At 43.0% G+C, this 22,872-nt stretch overlaps 2 protein-coding genes and 1 pseudogene across 2 annotated transcripts; 1 reads left to right on the top strand and 2 right to left on the bottom strand.

Moving 5' to 3' along the window:
* Positions 1-277: 277 nt before the first annotated feature.
* LOC135707925 (probable phosphoserine aminotransferase) lies at positions 278-1,728 on the top strand. The gene is made up of 3 exons (XM_065229849.1): positions 278-1,007; positions 1,073-1,242; positions 1,306-1,728. Exons 1-3 carry the CDS (start codon positions 459-461, stop codon positions 1,673-1,675), a joined length of 1,089 nt encoding a protein of 362 aa, XP_065085921.1. The 5' UTR covers positions 278-458; the 3' UTR covers positions 1,676-1,728.
* Positions 1,669-3,916, bottom strand: Mesh1 (Metazoan SpoT homolog-1). The gene is made up of 3 exons (XM_065229850.1): positions 3,668-3,916; positions 2,206-2,352; positions 1,669-2,145 (listed from the first exon to the last, which is right to left on the bottom strand). The coding sequence occupies exons 1-3, from the start codon at positions 3,690-3,692 to the stop codon at positions 1,721-1,723; spliced, it is 597 nt and encodes a 198-aa protein (XP_065085922.1). The 5' UTR covers positions 3,693-3,916; the 3' UTR covers positions 1,669-1,720.
* A 16,120-nt stretch (positions 3,917-20,036) lies between these two features.
* LOC135707947 (uncharacterized) lies at positions 20,037-21,536 on the bottom strand (annotated as a pseudogene).
* Between the last annotated feature and the right edge of the window lie 1,336 nt (positions 21,537-22,872).

The following is a 22,872-nucleotide window of genomic DNA, read 5'->3' as shown; positions in this document are numbered from 1 at the left end:
ATCGGAAAAAATAGATTCGGAAACCAAGGGAGGCCTGTTTGCGACGACAATTGTGCACGTCATCGCTTGCAAGGGCTGTTTACAAATAAAATTGTTTTTTACAAACCATTCTCATATTCATGACTATTCACACTTCGGTATTCAAGAATAGAAGAATCGTTTCATCATCTGCTAGATCCAAGCAATCGTTTGACTATACAATATTTATCATCATTCGCCTACTGCATTCATACAGTCGCATCCCCAAGCAGTAAGCAAAGCCAGACGAGTTCTTGACCCACCACGACCACTTTACAAGCGCAACGAGCTTGACGACGGCGACGACGAGTGCAGCGCGAAATTTACAGTTGATCAGCGCCACTTGTAAGTGAATCTTCATCGAGCTCAGTCGCAATCGCTCGTGCGACTACGTAATTAGTGTCGTTGGTAACAATTTAAACTAGATCGGTGATTGTAAAATGGTGATTAACTTCGGAGCCGGGCCGGCTAAGCTACCCCGCGAAGTTCTGCTGGAAGTGCAGAAGGAACTCGTCGAACATGGTTCCAGTGGCATGAGCGTCATGGAGATGTCCCATCGGGGAACGTCCTACATGAAACTGCACAACGAAACTGTCGATTTGGCTCGAGAGCTGCTCCAGGTTCCCGACAACTACAAGGTCCTGCTGATGCAAGGAGGTGGCACCGGGTTGTTCGCTGCGGTTGCTATGAACCTGATCGGACGAACCGGTACCGCTGACTATATGGTTACCGGTTCTTGGTCTGCCAAGGCAGCGAAGGAAGCCGCCAAGTACGGCAAGGTCAACCAAGTCGTTGCTAAGCCGGACAAATGTACACGTGTGCCCGATTGCAAGGAATGGAAACTGGACCCGATCGCTTCCTATGTGTACTACTGTGATAACGAAACCATCGAGGGTGTCGAATTCGACTCGGTTCCGGAAACAAACGGAATTCCTCTGGTGGTGGACATGTCGTCCAACATCATGTCCCGACCGGTCGACATCAAAAAGGTTTGTAGATATTGAGATTGATTGTAAACCTGTGGGTAACGGAGATTATAATTTGACGAATACAGTACGGAGTTATCTTCGCTTGCGCTCAGAAGAACATTGGTCCAGCTGGAATCACGCTGGTCGTCGTCCGGGAGGACCTCATCGGTCATCAACTGCCGATAACTCCCACAATTCTAGACTTTTCCATCGTGGCGAAGGACAACTCAATCAACAACACTCCCCCGACGTTCATGTAAGTATTCTCCGCTAAACTCTCCACCAAAACGTGGACTAAGCGAAGTCTTCCCTCCCCCAGAATCCACGTCGTCGGTCGGGTCTTCAGCTGGATCAAACGTCACGGTGGTGTAGAGAAAATGTACCAAGCATCCCTGACCAAGTCCAACATGATCTACGACGTGATTGCCGCATCCAAAGACTTCTACTACTGCCCTGTCGAACGAAACGTTCGCAGCCGGATGAACGTACCGTTCCGCATCGGCGGAGCCGGTGGAAACGAAACACTGGAAAAGGAGTTTCTCAAGGGAGCCGAAGCTTTGGGGATGCAGCAGCTGAAAGGTCACCGCCTCGTAGGAGGAATCCGAGCATCCCTCTACAATGCCGTAACCGTCGCGGAAGTGGAAGCCCTCCAGAAGTACATGCTAGACTTCCACGCAAAGAATTCATAATCACAACCATGTTTTATTAAAAGTCCATTAGACAAAACAGCACCTCTATTCCACACCCTCTTGTTTAAATATCCCGTCCAAAATGTCCTCCAGCGCCCGGTTTGTGGCCTTCAAATTATCACAGACCTTCTTGGCCCAGCCAAAGTACTCCCGACATCGCTGATCGGTCCAACCCTCCGGCTGGCACCGCTGCAGATCCCGCAAGTTGTAGATTTTATCTGCCAGCTTGATCAACTTGGCCTGGGGGCTGGTCCCGGCGGCATGTTCGATCTGCAGTCGCTTCCGTTCGGCCTTCGGCAGCGACTTGTCGTCCGTCACCTCTTCCACCAAACGGCGCACCTGGCTGCCGAACTCCCGTTCAATCTCCTCAAACGTAGTGTCCGTGTCTTCGACCGTGTCGTGCAGGATGGCCGCCTGGATGACCTCGAAATCGGTGACGCCACCCTCGGCCGTCAGGATGTTGGCCACTCCTATTAAAGTGGGGGAACAGAGGTTGAATTTTTTTTATAATATGGTACGACGAAGCTTACCGATCGGATGGTTGATGTACGGAGTTTTGTCCGAATCTAGTCGGCGTTGATTGCGGTGTTTGACAGCGGCAAAGTTGACGCATTTGGTGTACGTTAGCAGGACGGTGGAGACTTCGTCGGAGGAGGACATTTTTAATCGCAAGTGATCTATGTTTTTAAGGAGATTTTGTACAAAACTTCAGGTTAGTGGTTTGCAATTAAGATGAATGTTTGGAAGAGGTTTGACTAGAATCAAGGTTTGACTATCTATTTTTGCACAGAGCTTTATGACTTTTTTTGGTCTCTGAAGTCCTAACTCTTTCGAGCTTTTGAGTTTCAAAAACTATTAAATTCTTCGATATTTTAGACTTTTCTAGGATTCTTGAGTTTTCTGAATCGCTCAATCTATTTATTCCAATTGAGTTTAAGTATTTTAAGCACTAAAAATGTGCAACCAGAACATTTGAATTCTCCCATAAAACCACAACTATCCCATATGAATAGGGAATCCAGCAGAGATGGGACATTTGCAGCCTTGAATTCACTTTAAAATTACTGAACTGTCCAAAACATAAAAAGTGAAGATATTTTAGAGGATTTAAAGCTTTTCAAAGTCAACCGATTTCCCAGAGATTCTACGACTTGCTCAGGACTGTCCAGAAATTCCAGGATTCACGAAAGCTATTTAGGACATTTTGGAAATCAAGTTTTTTTTCTTTGTTGACTTGTGGGTTCCTGTCATGAAAATTCTCTGAATTAATCTGAGCTAGCGAAATCTAGATAACTCCTCAACGAATCATTAAATTACGTTCGTCGTGTGCCAAGGTGTGTGCTGAACTTCCCTCAAAAGTTCTCAAAATACTGGTTGTCTTCTGAATATGTCTGCGCTTACGAACTCTGGCATGAACCTCGAACTATTTGTCCTCAAGAATCATGAACAAAGCAGGGAACTTGATCTCGAAACAACCTCAGAAATAGTGCACGGAATAGCTCGCGGAACTGCTTGGAAACCTCAGAAGACATGACATTCAGAGAAAGCCCTCAAAGCTTTTCAAAGTCACACTGTTTCCCAAAAGACACCAGAGCTCGGAAATGTCAAGAAGTTGGAAGATTTTCATAAGATTTCTTGAGAAATTTTTGCTTGATTTGACTTGCAGTTGGAGTCCACTGAATCACTGAGTGCTACAAATTTCTAGAGTTCCATTTATTCAGAGAACGTCAGAAGTTTACGGAGAAATGAGAGTGCCTGAAGTTCGGAGAATTTCATGTTTGTTGATGCTGCAAACGTTCAATAAAAGTCCCTGAGCTGTTGGAACTCTGAGAGCTTCAAAGAACTCAAGTAACTTGTAAACTCAAGTAAACTTGTAAACTTCTGGAACTCCCAGAACTACAGCAATTCACAGAACTGTTTGCGGTTTCGGAGATGGAGAAACATCCCGAATTCTTCGGATATTACGGTACTTCAGATATTATTGGTACTTACGAAAGCCTCGTAGCTTCAAAAACATCCGACATTCGTGGAGCTTCGAGAACTCCGGGAAAATCCAGAAGCTCTTGAGACTCTTGAACTTCGAAGTTTAAGGGATTTCTGCCAGTTCCTGGAGTTTCGGATGTTTTTGGATTGTGTAAAATACTCAGAGCTCCAGGATGTCGAAAAAAGTTTGGATTTGATTGCCAAAGATTACTGAAGTTACGGAGTATTTATGGACATAGCAGTTTCCGGAGAAATGGGAATGCCTGGAATACCGGAAATACCAAGATTTTTCGGTGTGGATTAAATATGCAATTGCTTGAACTCCGGGAGGTCCTCCAATTTTTTGGATGTGAGTTGATGCTTCAAAAATTCAAGGAACTCTCCAAAAACTCCACTCTGTACTTTCGATATTTTGTAAACCATTCGGGATTAACAGAACTAAGAACTTTGGAAAATTTGAGTGGAGATTGAGAAATACCCCGAATTCGTAGGATATTCCAGAACTTCAAATATTACAGGTACTTACCAAACTATAGAAACTCCTGAGACTCATGAACTTCGATGGAATTTCCGCCAGCTCCTGGAGTTTCAGATGTGTTTGGATTGTGTAAAACACTCACTGCTCAGGGATGTCGAAAAGAGTCTGGATTTTTCAGATAGTCAAAGATTACTGAAATTACGGATCATTAATGGAAATAGCAGTTTTCGTAGATATAGGAATGGCTGGAATTGGTTAAATTTGCAATTGCTTGAATTTTCTTGCAATAAATGTGGGATGTGAGTTGATGCTTCAAAGTTCAGTAAACTACCTGAACTGTGGAAATTCTGAGAGCTCCAGAGACTTCCGACATTTTGCAAACCTCCGGGATTTCCGAAACTACAACAGGTCACAGAACTGTCTAAGAACCTTGTGACATTTGAGCGGTTGAGAAGAACTTTTTTGAAGAACTACCCGAACTATAAGTTTTGAGAATTACCACCAATTCCTGAAGTTTCGGATGTTTTTGGATTGTGTAAAGTACTCAGAGCTCCGGGATGTCAAAAAGAGTCTGAATTTGTCAGAGTGCCACAGTTGTCTGAAGTTACGGAGTATTTCTGGAATTAGCAAAAACTCCGGAGTTATGGGAATGGCTGGAATTCCAGGAATTCCAAGAGTATTTGGTGTGGTTTAAATTTGCAATTGCTTGAATTTCTTGGCAATATTTTGGATGTGAGTTAATGCTTCATAATTAAGTAAACTGCCTAAACTGTCGGAATTTTTAGCGCTTCAAAAACCCATGAACCAAACCCCACCGGGTACTTTCGATATTTTGTAAACTTCCGGCACTACCAGAACTACAACAGCTCACGGAACTGTCCAAGAACTTTGTGACATTTGAGCCGTTGTGGAGATTGAGGAACTCCCCGAATTCGTAAGATATTACAGTACTCCTGATGCTTTAAAAGCTCTTCTAACTGCAAAAACTGAAGAGGTTGCTGTTACTGCGAGTGCTCCGGGAAAAGTCAGAAACAGACTTCCGGGACGTCGAAACGAATCTGGATTTTTCAGAGTACCACAAATTTCTGGAATCACGGAAATAACAGATTCCGGATGTCGTCCATGTGATGTCAGAGAAGAATTCTGTTGACTTGTTCTGGATTCGTGTCCTGAAAGTTTTCGGGTTATTTGTCTGAGCTTACGATTTATTGGCAATCTTAATGGTTTCGGAATTTTTAAGGTTTTTCCGATATTTCACCACCTTCAAAATTCCCAGGACGCACAGATTTTCAAGAAGATGTAGAGATCTAATGAGCCTTCACAGCAGTAATCAATTAAGAGACAAGGGCGTAGCCAGGTTTCAAGCTAGGGAGAGGCGAAAAAAAATTCTAGGGAAAATTTGGCCGAATGCCATTTTACCGAACGCCATTTCACCGAAAGCCTTCTCGAAGTCACAGAAAGAATAAAAGAACTAGGATAGCTATTTAAGGACTATTTTCGATTCAAAACACTGTTAACAGGGTTTGAGGGCATTTTGGTTTTTAAAGATTTTTTTCGAATTATCATCTTAAGTGTTTTCAGCTTCTGCCTGAAATTGAAGCTCTTATAAAAACTTGTGTCTGCTCTCAATTTAGTTTTCTTTGAAGCACTTTTCATAGCTACTAGAGCTTTCTATGCCAAATAATGGATGAATTTGTATACACACTTCGAAAAATCCATGTAAATGTATGTGCTCTGAAACTGACATATACGAACAACAATTGGGTTCTTCAGCGGTGTTGAGGTAAATGCATATTCGTAATCTGCATGAAAAATTCAACCGAAAACCAAAATTTCATCTATTTTAGTACACTGGATATATTTTAAATAAATGCGATTACATTAGCAATAATCACCATCAAGCATGGGAAAAATCGTTCCATTTTGCATTCTCAACTCACTCACACGCATACAACATCAGAAACGAACAGCAGCTTGTGCGAGCCGAACTGATTTCGTTCGTATTCGCATTGCTTCTATTTTCTTCGATGAATGCAGAATTGAGCAAAACAGACAGCTGAGCGTAACATGAATGATTCTGAGTGTAGTAGTGTGGATGATTCCTCCAACAATCAATACGAAACTAACGACGTACCCTATTCTAGTTGAAATTCTATTACTACACTATGTTTGTTTTGATTCGCTATGAAAGTTTGACAGATAACATCAGGGGTGTGTGGATTCATGCAGAACATGCAGGGGTGAGTGAAATAGCTTGGGACTGCTTGGGACCGTTGTTCTGGTACTGAGTGAGCCAAAAATAATAATGATTTTCTTCGCGACCCAGTGGTCTTAGAGTTACCTCTATGATTCCTCTCTTATTATTTTTTCCATGCTGAGCCTTTTACGTTTGCATTCTGCTGAGTGAGCTGAATGAGAATTTTGCAGAAAGAATCACTTTTTATTTTTTTGCTTTAAACATACATTGACACATTTAAATCGCTATTAATATCGAGAAAACTGTTATACTGTAACACATAAACATAAGCGTCACGCAAATAACTTAAAACTGCTGTGGCCAATTCAACTGATTTAAATCAGTGAGCCAAAAGCTATCTGACTCGGCTATTTAAATCGTTAGCATTCGGATTTTACGCATTCAATCTGGTTCTCCCTCGCTAGAGAAAATTGTTCGGCTGCCTTTCAGTTTATCCTTATTTCCTTCTACTGCTGTCAGTTCTGAGTCGAGCTGCAGAGTCACTTGGTAGGAAGAATTTACACTCGTTCGGCAATCTGTTTGTAGGCGAGGATGGCTATTTTGATGTGGTGCTCGCGCGAGTGAATGAATTTTCCCATGCTTGATCACCATCTTAGCGCCCCTTGGTGGGACCTTGTATAGAGATTAGTGACGTTTATTAACGTTTAACCTAAATTAGCTCTGCCAAAATGAGTTTGACAGCGATTTGTTATGTATTTTCCTCGAATTTTCACTAACATGCTCTCACTAATCCCACCAACACAACCGGACGTGAAAATCTCAATGGGAGCGAGCTGTCAATTTGTTAGTTTAGTGTCAAACAGTAAAGTTATTATTTTGCTTTAAAACTTGTTGTGCTCAGAAAACGAAGCTCTTTCAGATGATGCGTAAAAACTGATAATCTTTTTATAATTAAAGAACCCAGTTTTGACATAAAATGTAGTCATAACAGATGCGAAATTCAGCTCAATCAAACGTACTGTTCGTCAAGTAACGAACTTTTCAGTCTCGCAGCATTTAGTTTTACATTAGATGTATGTTTACGTCTTATCCTTTATGTACAGGTATACCTCTATATAACATAACTGTCACTATTAACTTCCATCGCCGATTTCTAGCAAAGGAACGTTCAATCACTCAAAGTTTTTCGTTGGTTGGAAATTTCCATGATCGGTGTAAATCCCTAATTAAATAGTAAGCGACTGTGTACAATATTTTAGAACAAAGAAGTCTTACATAGATTTTAGTTTTTGGCAACATGGGACACATGTCTACCCTAAACCATTGTCTGCTTTTATCATTTGCCATCACACGCAAGGAGTAGCGCTTCAACCTCGGCTTCAACCCAGTGTAGATGAATTGCGTTCGTTTTTAATATCTTCGCTATGACGAATGAGCGAAACGAACAATTGTGTTCATTATACATCAACGAAAACGCGTTTGTTGATTATTAACCAGTGTCATCAAAGTAACCTCGATATTATCATCAATTCAGCATAATACCCCGGACAGACTATGGCTTATATCATGTAATATAGGCTGTCTTGCAATGAGCACTCATACATAGGATTTCCAGTGAAAACTAGATGTATGAGTGCTCATTGCAAGACAGCCTATATTACATGATATAAGCCATAGTCTGTACCATAGGCAATAACTTTCCATCGATCTGTTGCATTATGTTGCATAGTAGATTGCATTCTGGCAACTGGCATGTATCTACTGAGTATGAATATTGACAGACGATAATGAACATCCAGCCACGAATGAACGAAAACAAATCTCGATTACTTTTTCGAAGGGACGCATCAGCTTTTGTAAACAATGCAATACGGGTCATCCTCACTCACTTTTGTAGAACACTATAATACCATCATAATAAAGCAAATAGTATTGCTGATTGTATCTGAAACTGGACTGCCTAAAAAATGCAAAAAGTGTGATAAAGTGCACCTTTGCGTCACATCGTTTTGGTGTCTTCGGAGCACTTATTGCTTGCATCATAAGAAATAATTGCACTGAAGACACCAAGACGATTGGACGGAAGCTCGCACTTTAATCACACTTTTTAATAAGTGAAAACGCGCCTATTAGTCCAGTTTGGTGTGAAATGCGGAATATGTTGGGCTTCATTAAGAGGTTCAGCTATAATTTTCAAGATTTATACGCTATTAAATTATTATACACTACAAATGTAGATAAGACCTACTCTGGAAAACTGTAACCTAGTATGGAATCCGTACATTGTCATTCACGAGGAACGCATAGAATCTGTCCAAAAACGATTCCTTTTATATGCCTTTTATAAAACGACAATCAAATACATTGTTTACAAAAGCTGATAGGTCCCTTCGAAAAAGTAATCGAGGAAAATATTGACTTCGATTGGCGTTGACGGCGACTCTGTAGCTCTTTACTCCTATGAGAAAATCCATAAGCAAACGTCAGACTGTGCGTGAAACAGGGCGGACTTTGTACTATCCTTTCACTCCACCGAAAATTCCCATAAGAAACTATCTAAATTTGCTGGAAGAGCAAATTTTTCGACGGTGCCGTCAACGCCAATACTAAGAGCTTGATGCCTTGATCAAGAGAATGTTTTATGTCAAAATTCAAATTCATACAGGTAGTTGGTCTATCTGTTAAGGTTGTCTTCATTTTCAGCTCAGTTGAGTGTAGAAGGAATGATTTTTATCAGCACTGGTAGACACTATAGAAATACTCAGAGGGAGAGATGGGTGGAGAAAACAAAATACAATTCAGCAGCAGGGATTTGTAACTCAATTATCTTGCAATCCTTGCTAGAAGCTTGCATTTCACATGACTTTTATTTTTGATTCGATGTACGTGCAAAATAATAATTGATTGCATCGCAATATTTTGCACATTTCGTGGTGCCATTAACTAACCAACTAAGATCTATTAATCAATAGAGTTTAGAATATTGGTTTTGATTCCAAAAACTAGTTGAATTTGAAAAGCACACGAAACATGCAGGTGATTGAACTTCTGTGTGATTACAATACTCTCAAATTTAATCTAGTAGGAATAAGAAATCCTCGGAAAAATTCTAATGAAAATGTTTGATTGGCTCAAACATTTTCTCCTCCCATCTCTCGCTCTGAGTATTTCTAGTAGACACTACACTATTTCTGAACTGAACCAACAAGATGGCAATAAAGTACAATGATGGATAAAACTACTTCCTGGCAACTGTAGTATTCCGGCCAGAAGAAGCGTAGATCCTTTGCTGTTAGACCTAGTGGCCACTAGGGTCACTAAGCCGGATCACGTGCGCGTCTACCAAAACGGTAACACAAAAGGTCCTGTAAGGGTATCGAGTGGAATAGTTCAGCTATATTTTTACTTTAGTTAGGTTTAACATAACCGTCAATTGAGTTGTTTAATTTAGAAAAACATACCGGATTTTTTACAACATCTGAAAGAGCTTCGTTTTCTGAGCACAACGATATTCTTATCGATACCATAGACATTCATCTCGAATTTTAAATTAAGATTTATATTTTTAATTTTTGACACTAAATCTATTAGTTGACAGGTTGCTTCTATACAAAGTCCCACCGAGGGGTGCTATGATGGTGATTTTTTTTTCTAATGTAATCGCACTTATTTAAGATAGTTCAAGTGCACCAACATTGATGAAATTTTGGATTACGGTTCCATTTTTAATGCAGATCACGAATATGTATTTAGCTCAATATCCCTAAACAACCCAATTCGTACTGTTGAAGATTTATTATCGCTCCGAACACGGTGCCTCCGGTAAAATGTGTAACGGCAAATTGGCAATATTTGAAAAATCATAGCTCACCAATTTATCAATAAATTTTAAATCTATTCATACCGAATAAATCTTTGAAGTCTGTAGTTTCAAGTGGCGCTAATATATTTGAAATTATTCAATAAATGGCTGGGCTATGATTGTTCAAGCATTGCCAGTTTCCCGTTACACATTTTAGTGGAAGCATCGTGTTCGAAGTGTTATCTGAATTGAGCTGAATTGCAACAATTTACCTCACTCGAATTCACTACTACCACTCATTAATAGTGTGGGCTATTGAGCAATTTGAATCACTTTAACTTAGACACCTTTCACATGCGAACGCCTGGATAGTTATGAAGAATGGCGAGTCGCTCTTGAATCATCTGACCTCTATCTCTTAGCTTTTCTATCCCTCTATTCTATATCTCAATCCAAAGAATCCTTTTTTTCATTTTCCCACCGGCATCTCCTTTGAGTAATTGCGTCGACACTCATGTAACCACTCCCCAGCTTACAGTTATACAAATTCAAATTTAAAAGAAATCCCTACTAACAAATTGCATTTTTAAACATAATGATTTAACAATCCTACTAACCTACACCAAATAACTTGACAGTATATTAAACATGATAAGCACAAATTAAAAATCTTACAAATTTTGTAACAAACTGTTACGGTTGAGGCCGAGCCATGATTACTTCGGCAATAGTCATGGATGATTAAATTTGAAAAAAATACCAGTATTTAATTTAACTATTTTAGAATATTAATATATAATCAAAAAAGCTTAAAACTCAATCAAAAATTATTAAATAGAATCAAAAATCATTAATATTTATCCAACTAAGACAAATTTCAATTTAATCAACCATGATTAAACTGGGTTTAATAATAGATGACTATTTTATAGCAAGAGATAACAAATTTTTAATCATTCGATATGATTAAACTTAGTTTAATGTCAAATTAATTAAATTTTAAGCAAAATAAGAATAGTTTAATTTATCAGTGATAGGATCCTAGCGGTTCTAACGTACTGCAACTATAATAGGATCGTTTACTTAGATCACTTCTTTCGCATAAGGATAATAATTTGGCAATGCAATTATATCCCTTACCGCCTCATAATCAATTAACAAAGTTATGAAATCTTATACATATAGAACAAAAAACAGACACATTTTTTGCCAAGTGAGTATCCATCACTAATAGAATTCCACACATTTTTATTGGCGAATTTCCATGTAAAATTCCACATGGTTTTTATGTGACCACACATAAACAAAATCCACCCAGAAGCACACAATAAGTTTATGAGTCAAATGAATAATATGCCTTTTGTCTACACATATTGAGTATGTGTCCGACACATAGATATCATTTGTTGATCACATTGCAAAAATTCTTGTGTGGGACACATAAGAACAATCTTTGAATTTTTATCAGTGATTCAACTGTTCAAATTCTAGTATTGAAAAAATAGTGAAATACTTGCAATTCTATTTACCAAACATCGCCTTCTCACGTCGCCAGAAAACAAACAAAAACACTGCTGAGGACCGTCAAAACGCCGGCTGGCTGCGTTCGTTTGCGCAAATTGTCTACACGGTCGTTGAATCTAACTCATATTTAAGTTCCATTATCAAATTATTCAAATAGGGCAAAAACGTAGGTCAGTTATAGACTGAGTAACTTTTCACACAAACGGCGCCGGTGGTGTAGTGGTAAGCGTGATTACCTCTCACCCCAGCAGGCCTGGGTTCAATACCAGTTGGCGCCGCCGGGATGATCTGAGGCATAACATCTCTGATCACGCCTTCCTTCGGATGGGAAGTAAAGCCGTTGGTCCCCGGTTCATGAGTTGATGGGTCGATAGGTAGGGTCCAGGTGTGGGAGCTGCCTTCCTGGCACGTCGGTAGCATTGGTGCTCAGCACGGAAAACAAGATCGACGAAAAAAACAAACCAAAGGAAAAAAAAAAAAACTTCACACAAATACGAGTAAATGTCACTCATATATGAGTAAACGTCACTCATCTATGAGTAAATGCCACTCAAATGTAAGTAACATTAACTCATATTTGAGTAAAATTTTACTCAGTCTATATGAATGATCAACGTTTTTGCGAATATGAGTAGCCTCAACAGCCGTGTACACGGCCGATGAAAGTAAGTCGGTAACTGTGTCGAATTCAACTCAAAATTGCAGAAAGGGGGGCTACTTAGTGCAAGGCGAATAATAAAAGGTGCCACAGGAGGAAGAATTGTTGGTTTGTTTCGGTTTGTTTACGAAAATTGTTCTCTGTTGTTGATCTTCCGATTTTCGAGAAGTTGTTTGTCAAAATTGATTCCTAGTCTATTATAAATAAGTTTGGTACAATAGCAGGCTTATTTGCAAATTTTCCATTTATCAAATTGAAGTGAAAATTCATCACATGGAACACAGCCTAAGACGATTGTATATGGCAAGTTTTGCTATAATCAATACTCCTCGTGTTTATTGGCGAAACTACATCACTTGCTTACCTTACCAATCAGGCTAAGGCCTTGTTGTCCTCTGCTGTCCGAAGAAGTCGTCTCCACTCTACCTGCGCGCCTCTTCTTCTTGTTCCTGTTGGGTTGCTTTCTAGAACAATTTTCACTGTGTCGTCGTGCGGCATTCTTACGACGTGCTCAGCCCATCGTAGTCGTCCAATTTTCGCAATGTGGACGATGGACGGTTCTCCCAGCAGCTGGTGCAATTCGTGGTTCATTCGCCTCCTCCGTCATCCATCTGCACTCCACCGTAGATGGTACGCAACACCTTCCGTTCGAAAACACCAAGGACGCGTTGGTCCTCCAGGTCTCGTGGCCGTAGAGGACCGTCGGTCTAATCAGCGTCTTGTAGACAGTCAACTTCATGCGGCGGCGAATTTTATTCGACCGGAGCGTCCTCCGGAGTCCAAAGTAGGCACGATTCTCTGCCATAATGCGTCTTTGAATTTCTCTGCTGGTATCATTTTCGGCGGTCACTAGTGAGCCCAAATACACGAACTCATCGACCACCTTGATTTCGTCACCGTCAATCTGAACTCGGGGTGGGAGGCTAACGTTGTCTTCCCTAGAACCTCCCCTAATAAACGTGTACCATATACTGACGATGTCTTAGATGGTGCGACTATACCACATAAAATTGGGATGATATCCCAAATTGGCGGTTAGGCGCATCTTATGGTTATTGTTTATGCGGGTCTTCCTTTCATGTATTTTGTCTTTGATGCGTTGATGGCAAGTCCAATCCGTCTAGCTTCAGCCTTCAGTCTGATGTACGTTTCCGCCATCGCACACTGGGGACAAAATCTAAACAATGTGTTAAAATTCAATAACTTCGGTGCTCGCTGGAACAAGAAACTAAAAAAATAGTCATTCTTATAGAAAAAAAGTCTCTCAGGAATCGATTGGAGTGGGTTTTATCTTGGGCACGATAGGGTAAGTTGGGGTTTTTCACAGTTTTGCCCTAAAATCTCCTATTTTGAATGATTTGAATGCTGTATCTCAAGATACCGATTATATAGACGGATGATTTCTTCGGCAAAGTTGATCAGGGGATCAAGGATTGTTAGATATGAACAGAACAATTCGGAATTCCTCCACTAGGTGGCGCTAGTGATTATTGAAAGTGAATATATTTGTGCTGCTGTATCTCAAGATCCTGACTATTTAGACGGATGATTTCTTCCACAAAGTTGATCAGGAGGTCAAGTACTGTTGGATGATGGACAGAACAATTCGGAATTCTTCCACTAGGCGACAGTAGTGAGCATTAGAAGTGAATATGTTTGCGCTGCTGTATCTTAAGATCCTGACTATTTAGACGGATGATTTGTTCGGCAAAGTTGATCAGGAGGTCAAGGACTATTGAATGACGGACAGAACAATTCGGAATTCCCCCGCTAGGTGACGCTAGTGAGCATTTAAAGTTAATATGTTTGTACTGCTATATCTCAAGATCCTGACTTTTTAGACGGATGATTTCTACGGCAAAGTAGATAAGGAGGTCAAGGAACAATCCGGAATTCTCTCGCTAGATGGCGCTAGTGAGCATTTGAAATGAATATGTTTATGCTACTGTATGTTCATGTATTCTTCTTCTTTGTGTGTGTGTGTGTGTGTGTGTGTGTGTGTGTGTGTGTGTGTTTTTTTTTTTTTTTTTTTTTTTTTTTTTTTTTTTTTTTTTTTTTGGCAAGGAGGAAACCTTCAAAAAGGCCATCGTGCCACCGCTTGACGACTGGGCGCACAGTCGCGGTGACACGGTGTGTGGGATTCTTACCGCACTAAAACCTCCTTAGACGCCTTGCCCTTTTCCCCCGGAACCACTTGTCGTATTACTTCGGAGGGGGCCGTGCATTACGCACCTCACTTTACCTCAGCTAATTGGCGCTTCCAGTTCGCTGATCGTCTCTCCAATTTGTGAGCCATTTAGCTCCCAGCGTCACGTTCTACTCGGTTATCCCTGGTGGTGGATACAGCCAACTCTGACGGAGAGTTCTCCCGGCTTCGGCTTTCAGTTCGCACTTGTGTGAGCACATTACTACTTTCTAGTTGGTCTTCCCGCCATTTTCGCTGCAGCGCTGACATGATCTGCGTTACTGCTCTGCTGACGGCGTTAAAGGTGCCCTCCTCTCGACACATTTCTTCGACGACATTCTCCGTGCTAAGGGCGAGCATATCCTCTCGCACATCATCAAATCTAGGACATACGAAGACCACGTGCTCTGGTGATTCTTCCACATTCCCACACTCCGGACAGAAGGGTGACGTTGTGTGTCCGAACCGATGCAGGTACTTCCTGAAGCAGCCATGACCAGACAGGAACTGCGTCAAGTGGAAGTTGACTTCTCCATGCTTCCTGTTCACCCAGGTCGAAAGAGTCGGTATTAGCCTGTGTGTCCATCTACCGTTCTCTGCTGCATCCCACTCCTGCTGCCACTTAGCCATCGACTCCGTTCTCACCATTTTTCGTACTCCTCTGGTTTCTCTCGTCATATAGCACTCGTAGTCCTCCGCCAAGGTGATGCCGATTGGGATCATACCGGCGATAACGCATACTGCCTCCATCGAAATGGTTCTGTACGCACTCACGACTCGCATGGCCATGAGCCGGAACGTACTGCTCAATTTCCTTTGGTTCTGCTTCGTTTTCAGCGCTTCAATCCAGGCTGGACCTCCGTACCTTAGTATTGATGAGGAAACACTAGCCAGAAGACGTCTCTTGCTGCTGCTTGGACCAGAATTGTTCGGCATGATTCTGGCTATTGCGTTGATGACCTTCGTCGCCTTCTCGCAAGCATATTCGATGTGGCTATTAAAGTTTAGCCGGTCGTCGATCATCACTCCCAGATACTTAAGCATGCGCTTCGAAGCAATGGTGTGCTCTCCAACGGTAATTTCTGCCCGCTGCACTGCTTTGCAGTTACTGACCAACATCACTTCTGTTTTGTGGTGGGCTATCTGCAGCTTCGCTCCTTGCATCCAGTTACCAATCGTATCTATCGCCTCAGCCGCCAACATTTCCACTTCTTCCAGCGTCTCACCGGTTACCGTCAAGACGACATCGTCCGCAAAGCCAACGATCTCAACTCCTTTGGGCAGCTTGAGCGTCAGCACGCCATTGTACATTCCGTTCCACAGCGTGGGACCTAGAATGGAGCCTTGGGGAACCCCCGCCGTGATTCTAAGCGATTTCTGCCCCGTGTCTGTCACGTAGACAAGCACCCGGTTCTGGAAATAACTACTTAGAATCCTGCAGAGGTAGCCTGGAACCCTCATTCTATGGAGCGCCTTGGCGATGGCCTCCCAGCTGGCGCTATTGAATGCATTCTTGACATCGATCGTAATCACGGCGCAGTATCGATTTCCTCTCCGCTTCTGTTTGGAAGCTTTCTCGGCTCTGTCAATCACTGTCCGAATTGCATCCACCGTCGATCTCCCTTTCCGGAATCCAAACTGTCTCTCCGACAATCCGTGTTCACTCTCCGTGCATTTCGTCAGCCTGTTGAGGATGATCCTCTCTAAGAGCTTTCCTACAGTATCCAGCAAGCATATTGGCCTATACGATGCAGGATCCCCCGGCGGTTTTCCGGGCTTCGGCAACAGCACAAGCTTTTGTACCTTCCACCTATCAGGGAACTGACCATCGTCCAGACATTTCTGCAGCACCATCCTGAACATGTCCGGGAACGTCTGGATCGCCGCCTTCAACGCCACGTTGGGAATTCCATCCGGGCCGGGAGCTTTATTCGCTTTCAACCCTTTCGCTGCTGCTATGAGTTCCTCGCTGGAGACTTGTTCAACGTTGTCTTCATCTACCTCGCCATATGGTGTAGGTGGCCAGTTCGTTGGGTCATGCTGTGGGAAAAGTCCCTCCACGATGACTTTCAGCTTGTTGTGACACATTTCAACCGGCATCGTTGGGCCTCTGATCTTCGCCATCGCAACTCGGTATGCGTTGCCCCAAGGGTTGGCATCGGCATCGCGGCACAACTCCTTGAAACTATTTGACTTGCTCAGCTTTATCTTTCGTTTCAGTGCAGCCCTGGCCTCTCGGAACACCACCCTGCGCTCCTCTCTGTCTGCTTCTGTTCTTGCTCTCTGAGCACGCCTTCTGGCTAGAAGACAAGTAGCACGGAGGGTGCTAATTTCCTCGTTCCACCAGTAGGCTGGACGCCGCCTGTTCGTTGGCTCCAGTTTTCTCGGCATAGTTGTGTCACATGCCCTTGCTAATAATTCGGTCAACTCATTCGCGCTTAGGCCCGGGACGCTGTTGTCTACCCTTAGAGCTTCGATGAAGAGATCCTTATTGAATGCCTTCGTCTTCCACTTCCGCTCGCTTACTTTCGTCCTCCGCATTTCCACCGGTGTTCGTTCGCCGATACTGTACCGGATCGCCTGATGGTCACTATGGGTGTACTCCTCGCACACTGTCCAGTTCATATTTGCCATTAGCGACGTACTGCAGAAAGTAACGTCGATAATGGATTCCCTACCATCTTTGCGGAAGGTGCTGATGGTTCCTTCGTTGGCCAGACTGACGTTCAACTTTGCCAGAGCTTCCAGCAGGCTATACCCTCTTGCGTTGGTACATCTGCTCCCCCAATCCACTGCCCAAGCATTGAAGTCTCCTGCGATGACGACTGGTCTCCGTCCAATGAGCTCTTCGGTGAGCCCATCTAGCATCTGGTGGAACTGCTCAATTGTCCATCTCGGGGGTGCGTAGCAACTACATACAAAGATTCCATTGATTTTGGCGATCACGAAACCTTCATATGAGCTTGCCACCACTTGTTGTATGGGATACCTGCCCATGACTTGTATGGCCGCCATTCCTGCTCTATCCGCCACCCAGTTACCATTATCGAGAGGGACTCGGTATGGCTCTGCAATGATTGCAACGTCGCACTTTGTTTCCGTTGTTGACTGCCACAACAGTTGCTGTGCTGTGTTACAATGATTGAGATTTATTTGGGTTACCTTCATTATTGCTGGCCCACCATCGCCTTCTTGAACTCAGGGCACCTGAAACTTCCCGTCACATGGCCATTTCCGTCCTCCTTTTTGCAGAGCATGCACCTCGGTTGCTTTGTACAGTCTTTTGCAACGTGCCCCTTCTCTCCGCATTTCCTGCACAGATCAGATCTGTCAGGGCCTTTGCAGTGTCTCGCCTGGTGACCGAAGCCCATGCATTTGTAGCATCTCTCCATTTTCTTAGATACCCGAGGAATAGCTTTCAACGGGCACACTGACCACCCAACCTTGATTCGGCCAGTCTTCAGCAGCTCGTTAGCTGCGTCCGAAGAAAGTCGTATCGACGCCGTCTGCGTGCCACCATACGCCTTTCTCAACCGAATTGCCATCGGTACGTCTCCCAGGTTGCATTGCACCTTCAGCGCACTTTTCAACTCGTCTTCTGTTGTGATCTCGTCCAGATCCCTGCACTCTACCACTGACTCCTGGGATAAGGCTCTTACGTTCGCCGTCTCGCCAAGAGATTTTTCGACGAGCTCCTTAAAAGCTGCGCTCTTAACCGTAGGGTCCCTTTTCAGCTCGAATAGCATCTCGCCTTTCTGGGTTCGCCTGGTTTTCACCACGTTCTCGCCTAGTTGTTTCAACTCCGGATCCTCTCTCACTTTCCGGAGGAGTGCTGCGTAGGACGTTTTGTCCTTTGCCTCAACAACCAGAGCGTCACCCTTGCTTCTCTCCCTACGAGGCCTAGGCTTCTCCTTATTCTTCCTGTCTTCCTTCTTCTTCTCTTCCTTCTTCCTCGCTTCCTCTTCCTTCTTCCTCACTTCATCTTCCTTCTGTTTTTTCTTCCTCTCCTTCTGGTTCTCGACTTTACGCCACGCACCATTTTCTCCCATCTCCTTGATGCCTTCCTCGTCGTCCCTGCGTTTTTTGGGCTCCTCCTCATCTCCTGGCGTGTCCCTATCTCTCTTTTCAGGACGTGGATTTGTGGGTCCCTTCGGCGTCTCATGTGCTTGAGCCAGTCTTATGCTCTCCTTGGCCTCCAGCAGAGCCTTTTCGGCATTTTCGGCTCTTTTTCTCCACTCTTGACATTCCCGATCTGCCACTGTTATGCCGGATTTGATACCGGTCACAAGTTGCTTGATCTCTTTGTGTACGTTGTTTTTATCCTTCACGAACACATAGAGATCATCGATCTTCCTCCTGACCTCCGTCATTTTGGTTCTCCCGAGCTGCAGTTCTTGGGATTTGCTACTACTGGATATTGGTGTGAATATCTGGCTTAGCCCAACGCCTGGCTGCTCTTCTTGAAACTTACTGCTGCTACTGGAACTCGCAGTGACCCCCAGGTTCGACACTGGTGATCTCTGCAATATCCCACTCCTTGCGAACACGTTTGCTCCTCCGTTTTCACTGTCTGGCGTATTGCCGTCGTTCTTCATATTTTTTTTGGTTTTTTCTTTTTCTTCATTTTTGTTTTTTTCTCCAATTTTATCCATTCTGATGGGTCCCCCCTTCGGGCCGCTATCTCCACTCGTTGTATGTAGTCTCCTATCGTGATCCCATGGTTATCTATGCAAGCAGGGAGGCCATGCTAGGGTTGACACGGTCCTTCATGGGGGCCGTGTTCAGAGCCAGATCGGCGTAAGTCAGGAATGTTACATCTGAGCCTACTACTCACCAATCACCAATTGGTGACGAGTTTTGAACGTATCCGGAGGCCTGCCAAGGTTTTACCGGGACGGGGGCAGCCGCACTATTAGCCCACTCGCCATTTCAAGAAGGTGTCACCCTTCTTTACTTAGGGAGCAGAATAGCACGACTGTCAGCCCTGTAGCGTGGTATCCAATCCATTGTACCGTGTCGTGTCCATAGTTCCATGCCGTATCCAGTATGCCGTAATAAGGATCTTACTGGCGTCGATCCTAATGTGCCGGTTGGCACTCCTGCGGGTTGACGAAGCATTTCCTCTATCGCCGTGTTATGGTTACCGCGCCAGTGTTCGCGTCGCACCCCCTCACTTTGCTATTGTCAGAAGGACAACATTGCCCAGGCTACACCACGGGGAGGCGTGAGGTAGGAACTTGTGAGAACCAGAGCTAGGTTGTCAACTCACCATTTGTAGCCCTGTGTGTGTGTGTGTGTGTGTGTGTGTGTGTGTGTGTGTGTGTGTGTGTGTGTGTGTGTGTGTGTGTGTGTGTGTGTGTGTGTGTGTGTGTGTGTGTGTGTGTGTGTGTGTGTGTGTGTGTGTGTGTGTGTGTGTGTGTGTGTGTGTGTGTGTGTGTGTGTGTGTGTGTGTGTGTGTGTGTGTGTGTGTGTGTGTGTGTGTGTGTGTGTGTATGCGAGCCACAGGGACACATCTGTGGTACTTTTCCAACGATTCAAATGTCTTCTTCATCGTTCTCCTCGTTAAGTTCACCGTCTTCGTCACTCTCTTCGATGAGTTCACCGGAGTCATCCGCTTTTCCATGGTTTTCATCGCTGTCATCTTGTTTCAAGGTGTATTCGTCCATCCTATCTTCGAAACTGGCATCAGTACTTCTCGATTGTCTGCTCTGGTTAAAGAAACAGGCAAGCTTTGGGTCAGATCTAGTCAAAGCTTCGGTCACCATGTCGGTCAAATTTTCTTCCAGAGACGTTTTCCGAGCTAGATGTGACTGAATGAATTTATAAACTTTATGGCAACGTTCACCGGACTGCTCGTCAACAAAGTTCATGGTATAAGGCTGGATGCTTCAATTGAAGGAAAAGAAAACAAAACAATTATGATTGTGATTCGATATACTATTAAATCTAAGTTTACTAATTTTTCAATGAAATTTGCTAGATGCATGTACTTATGTATGGATGGCGGCAATTTCATTAGGTATGGGAATTCATTGAAAATCTGCTTATCAAGAGTGTTATACAACTCCATAACTTTCGTAGAATCCAATACTCTAGAAGAAAGCGCCAGGCCACTGATGAGCCGCAGATTTTCCACCAGGTCCTTGTGTACGCCGATGATTTTTGCAAATTTTCCGGGTTCTGCCAATAAACGGCGGGCCATATTGCCGTTATTGCAGCTTCTGGACCCACCAATCTTAGGACGGTTGATGTTCATGCCATACTTCCGTTCTAGTTCATCAGCTATTTCACGCGCTTTCTTTTTAACTAGGGGATTCGTGTATGCCGGGTGGTTTGGAACGAATCTTTTCGCTGCATTTTTGATCAACCATTCAACGGCGTTGAGACGTGAATGAAAAAACGATGGACCAATATGGGGATCAGCATTCGGAACACAAAGCGGACATACATGTGTATCCTGATTCCCTACAATTGCATTGGCCGCTTTCCCATCTATCATTGTATACATTGCCGAAATATAAACGCACACACGTACATCACCGGAAATTACTTCCACTTGGTAAGCGAGTTGGTCTCTTTAGTCCAATTCATAGAGCGTATTCTGCAGAACGAATCTGACTGGGGATTCGGGTTCCGCCAAATATCCTCTCCTCTTTCGGATACTAACAACAGGCTCATAAAATGCTCGGAGAGAAGAGAATCATCCTCTTTTAAAAAGCCAGTCTGGTTGTAGTACGTAAAACCTGTAGCAGAGTCCGGACCAGCCGTGACATGCAATTTACAAGTCAACACTTTCTGGTTTAACTTTGAAATCCTGTCTGCTACATCATCCAGTTGTAGAATCCGTGTCAAATCGCATATAACCATATCACGGATTGAAACACTTGATGATAAGTATCATTTTTTCTCGGTTTGGAGTTGAGAACGGTGGAATTATGGCGTTTCTTAATTCAGCTACTTTTTTCCAGGGCTGCAAAATAGCAGAGGAATTCCGAATTAAAAAAAAACCACACGTACAAAATACAAACTAAACACAAGGTTAATCAAACTTACCATCTAAGGTTAATAACTCAAATATTTTTATTTCGATAATATTTTTTTCTGCGTGTATTTAAAATGCTTTGTCGTTGTCATGGACAGGTTATCCTAGAATGTTTCTCGATTTTCCAGGAAAAACTTTTCGAATATGAGAAAAATCGAGAGAGGTTTCACTCAGTATAATTCTAGACTGAGTGACATTTTCGTCGAATTTCCTCATATTCGAGCCCATTCTCTGAGTAGATTAGACGGCCGTGTAAGTGATGTAACCACAAACGAAGTGACAGACGGAGCGGCTCGAAAACTTTGGTGACTAACCTGCTATTGCAATTTTCATGGCAACACCACTACTACTGGATTGTACCACATGGCAACACTACTACTAGATTGAACTAGCATTTTCACCAAATGTACTAGAATGTTTTGGTTCTATCTCTTTCACTCTACTCAAAACTGAAATGCATGAAAAAATGACAAAATGATACGCACTCTTTGCACACTGTCAAAGAATCATTGTACACAAAATCAACTTTGTTCAAATCAAAACAAAAAAAACTAACCCATCTGGTGGATGATGGCACAAGCTTCCAAGAAAATTCTATTACAGTGAACCACATTATTTAAATGGATTTCTTCGCCAGTTAGTCGTCTGTCACTTCGTTTGTGATGTAACGTTTTAGCAATTTTTAGTTAAAAACCACTTAATGTTAAGTCGATTGAAATCGCCGTGATAAATTCGTCCTCAAACATCAGTTAGTTTCTACGATCGTACATTGGTAATGAACAGGTTCAAGTCTCAGATAGACCAGAGTGTAACGCTTCACTACCACATGCACAAACACGTGATTTTCCTTCACAAACACGTGAGCGCAAGCCTTTCCCATCCCCAAATTCCCCTTGCAAACATCGGCGAATCCCTAAAACTTTCACTTATTGGTAAACAATTGCCGGAGCCGCCATGAGAGTGTCATCGACCCGCCATTACTTTCAATCATCTCGCGTAGGAACCATAATAGTCGCCATATAGTGACTGTAGCATGCCATGCCTGTCCGTATCAATTTCACGACTATGACGGCGATTGCATTACCCTTGCAAAGGTCACTTACTGACTGCTGATGATAGTACACTGTATACCGCATGGGAGGCGGTGGGAGATGAAAAATGTGATACTGGAACGTGATTCCTTCAGAGGCTTCTTGGATTGATAAATGAATACGTCAACATATTAGTACTGGAAGAAGCAGTTTTGGATTCTCTCCATCTTGCCAGGTAGTTTAGTTAAAAAGATACCGTCTGCGGTCTGCCGTAATCCAGTAATGGTGGTTGTGAAA

Source organism: Ochlerotatus camptorhynchus, unplaced genomic scaffold (assembly GCF_037179485.1).
Source record: "Ochlerotatus camptorhynchus isolate MF236.1 unplaced genomic scaffold, CSIRO-AGI_Acam_v1.1 ptg000323l, whole genome shotgun sequence".
NCBI classification, from domain to species: domain Eukaryota; kingdom Metazoa; phylum Arthropoda; class Insecta; order Diptera; family Culicidae; genus Ochlerotatus; species Ochlerotatus camptorhynchus.
The sequence above is the reverse complement of the archived record's forward strand: the minus strand, read 5'-3'. Positions and strand labels throughout refer to the sequence as shown.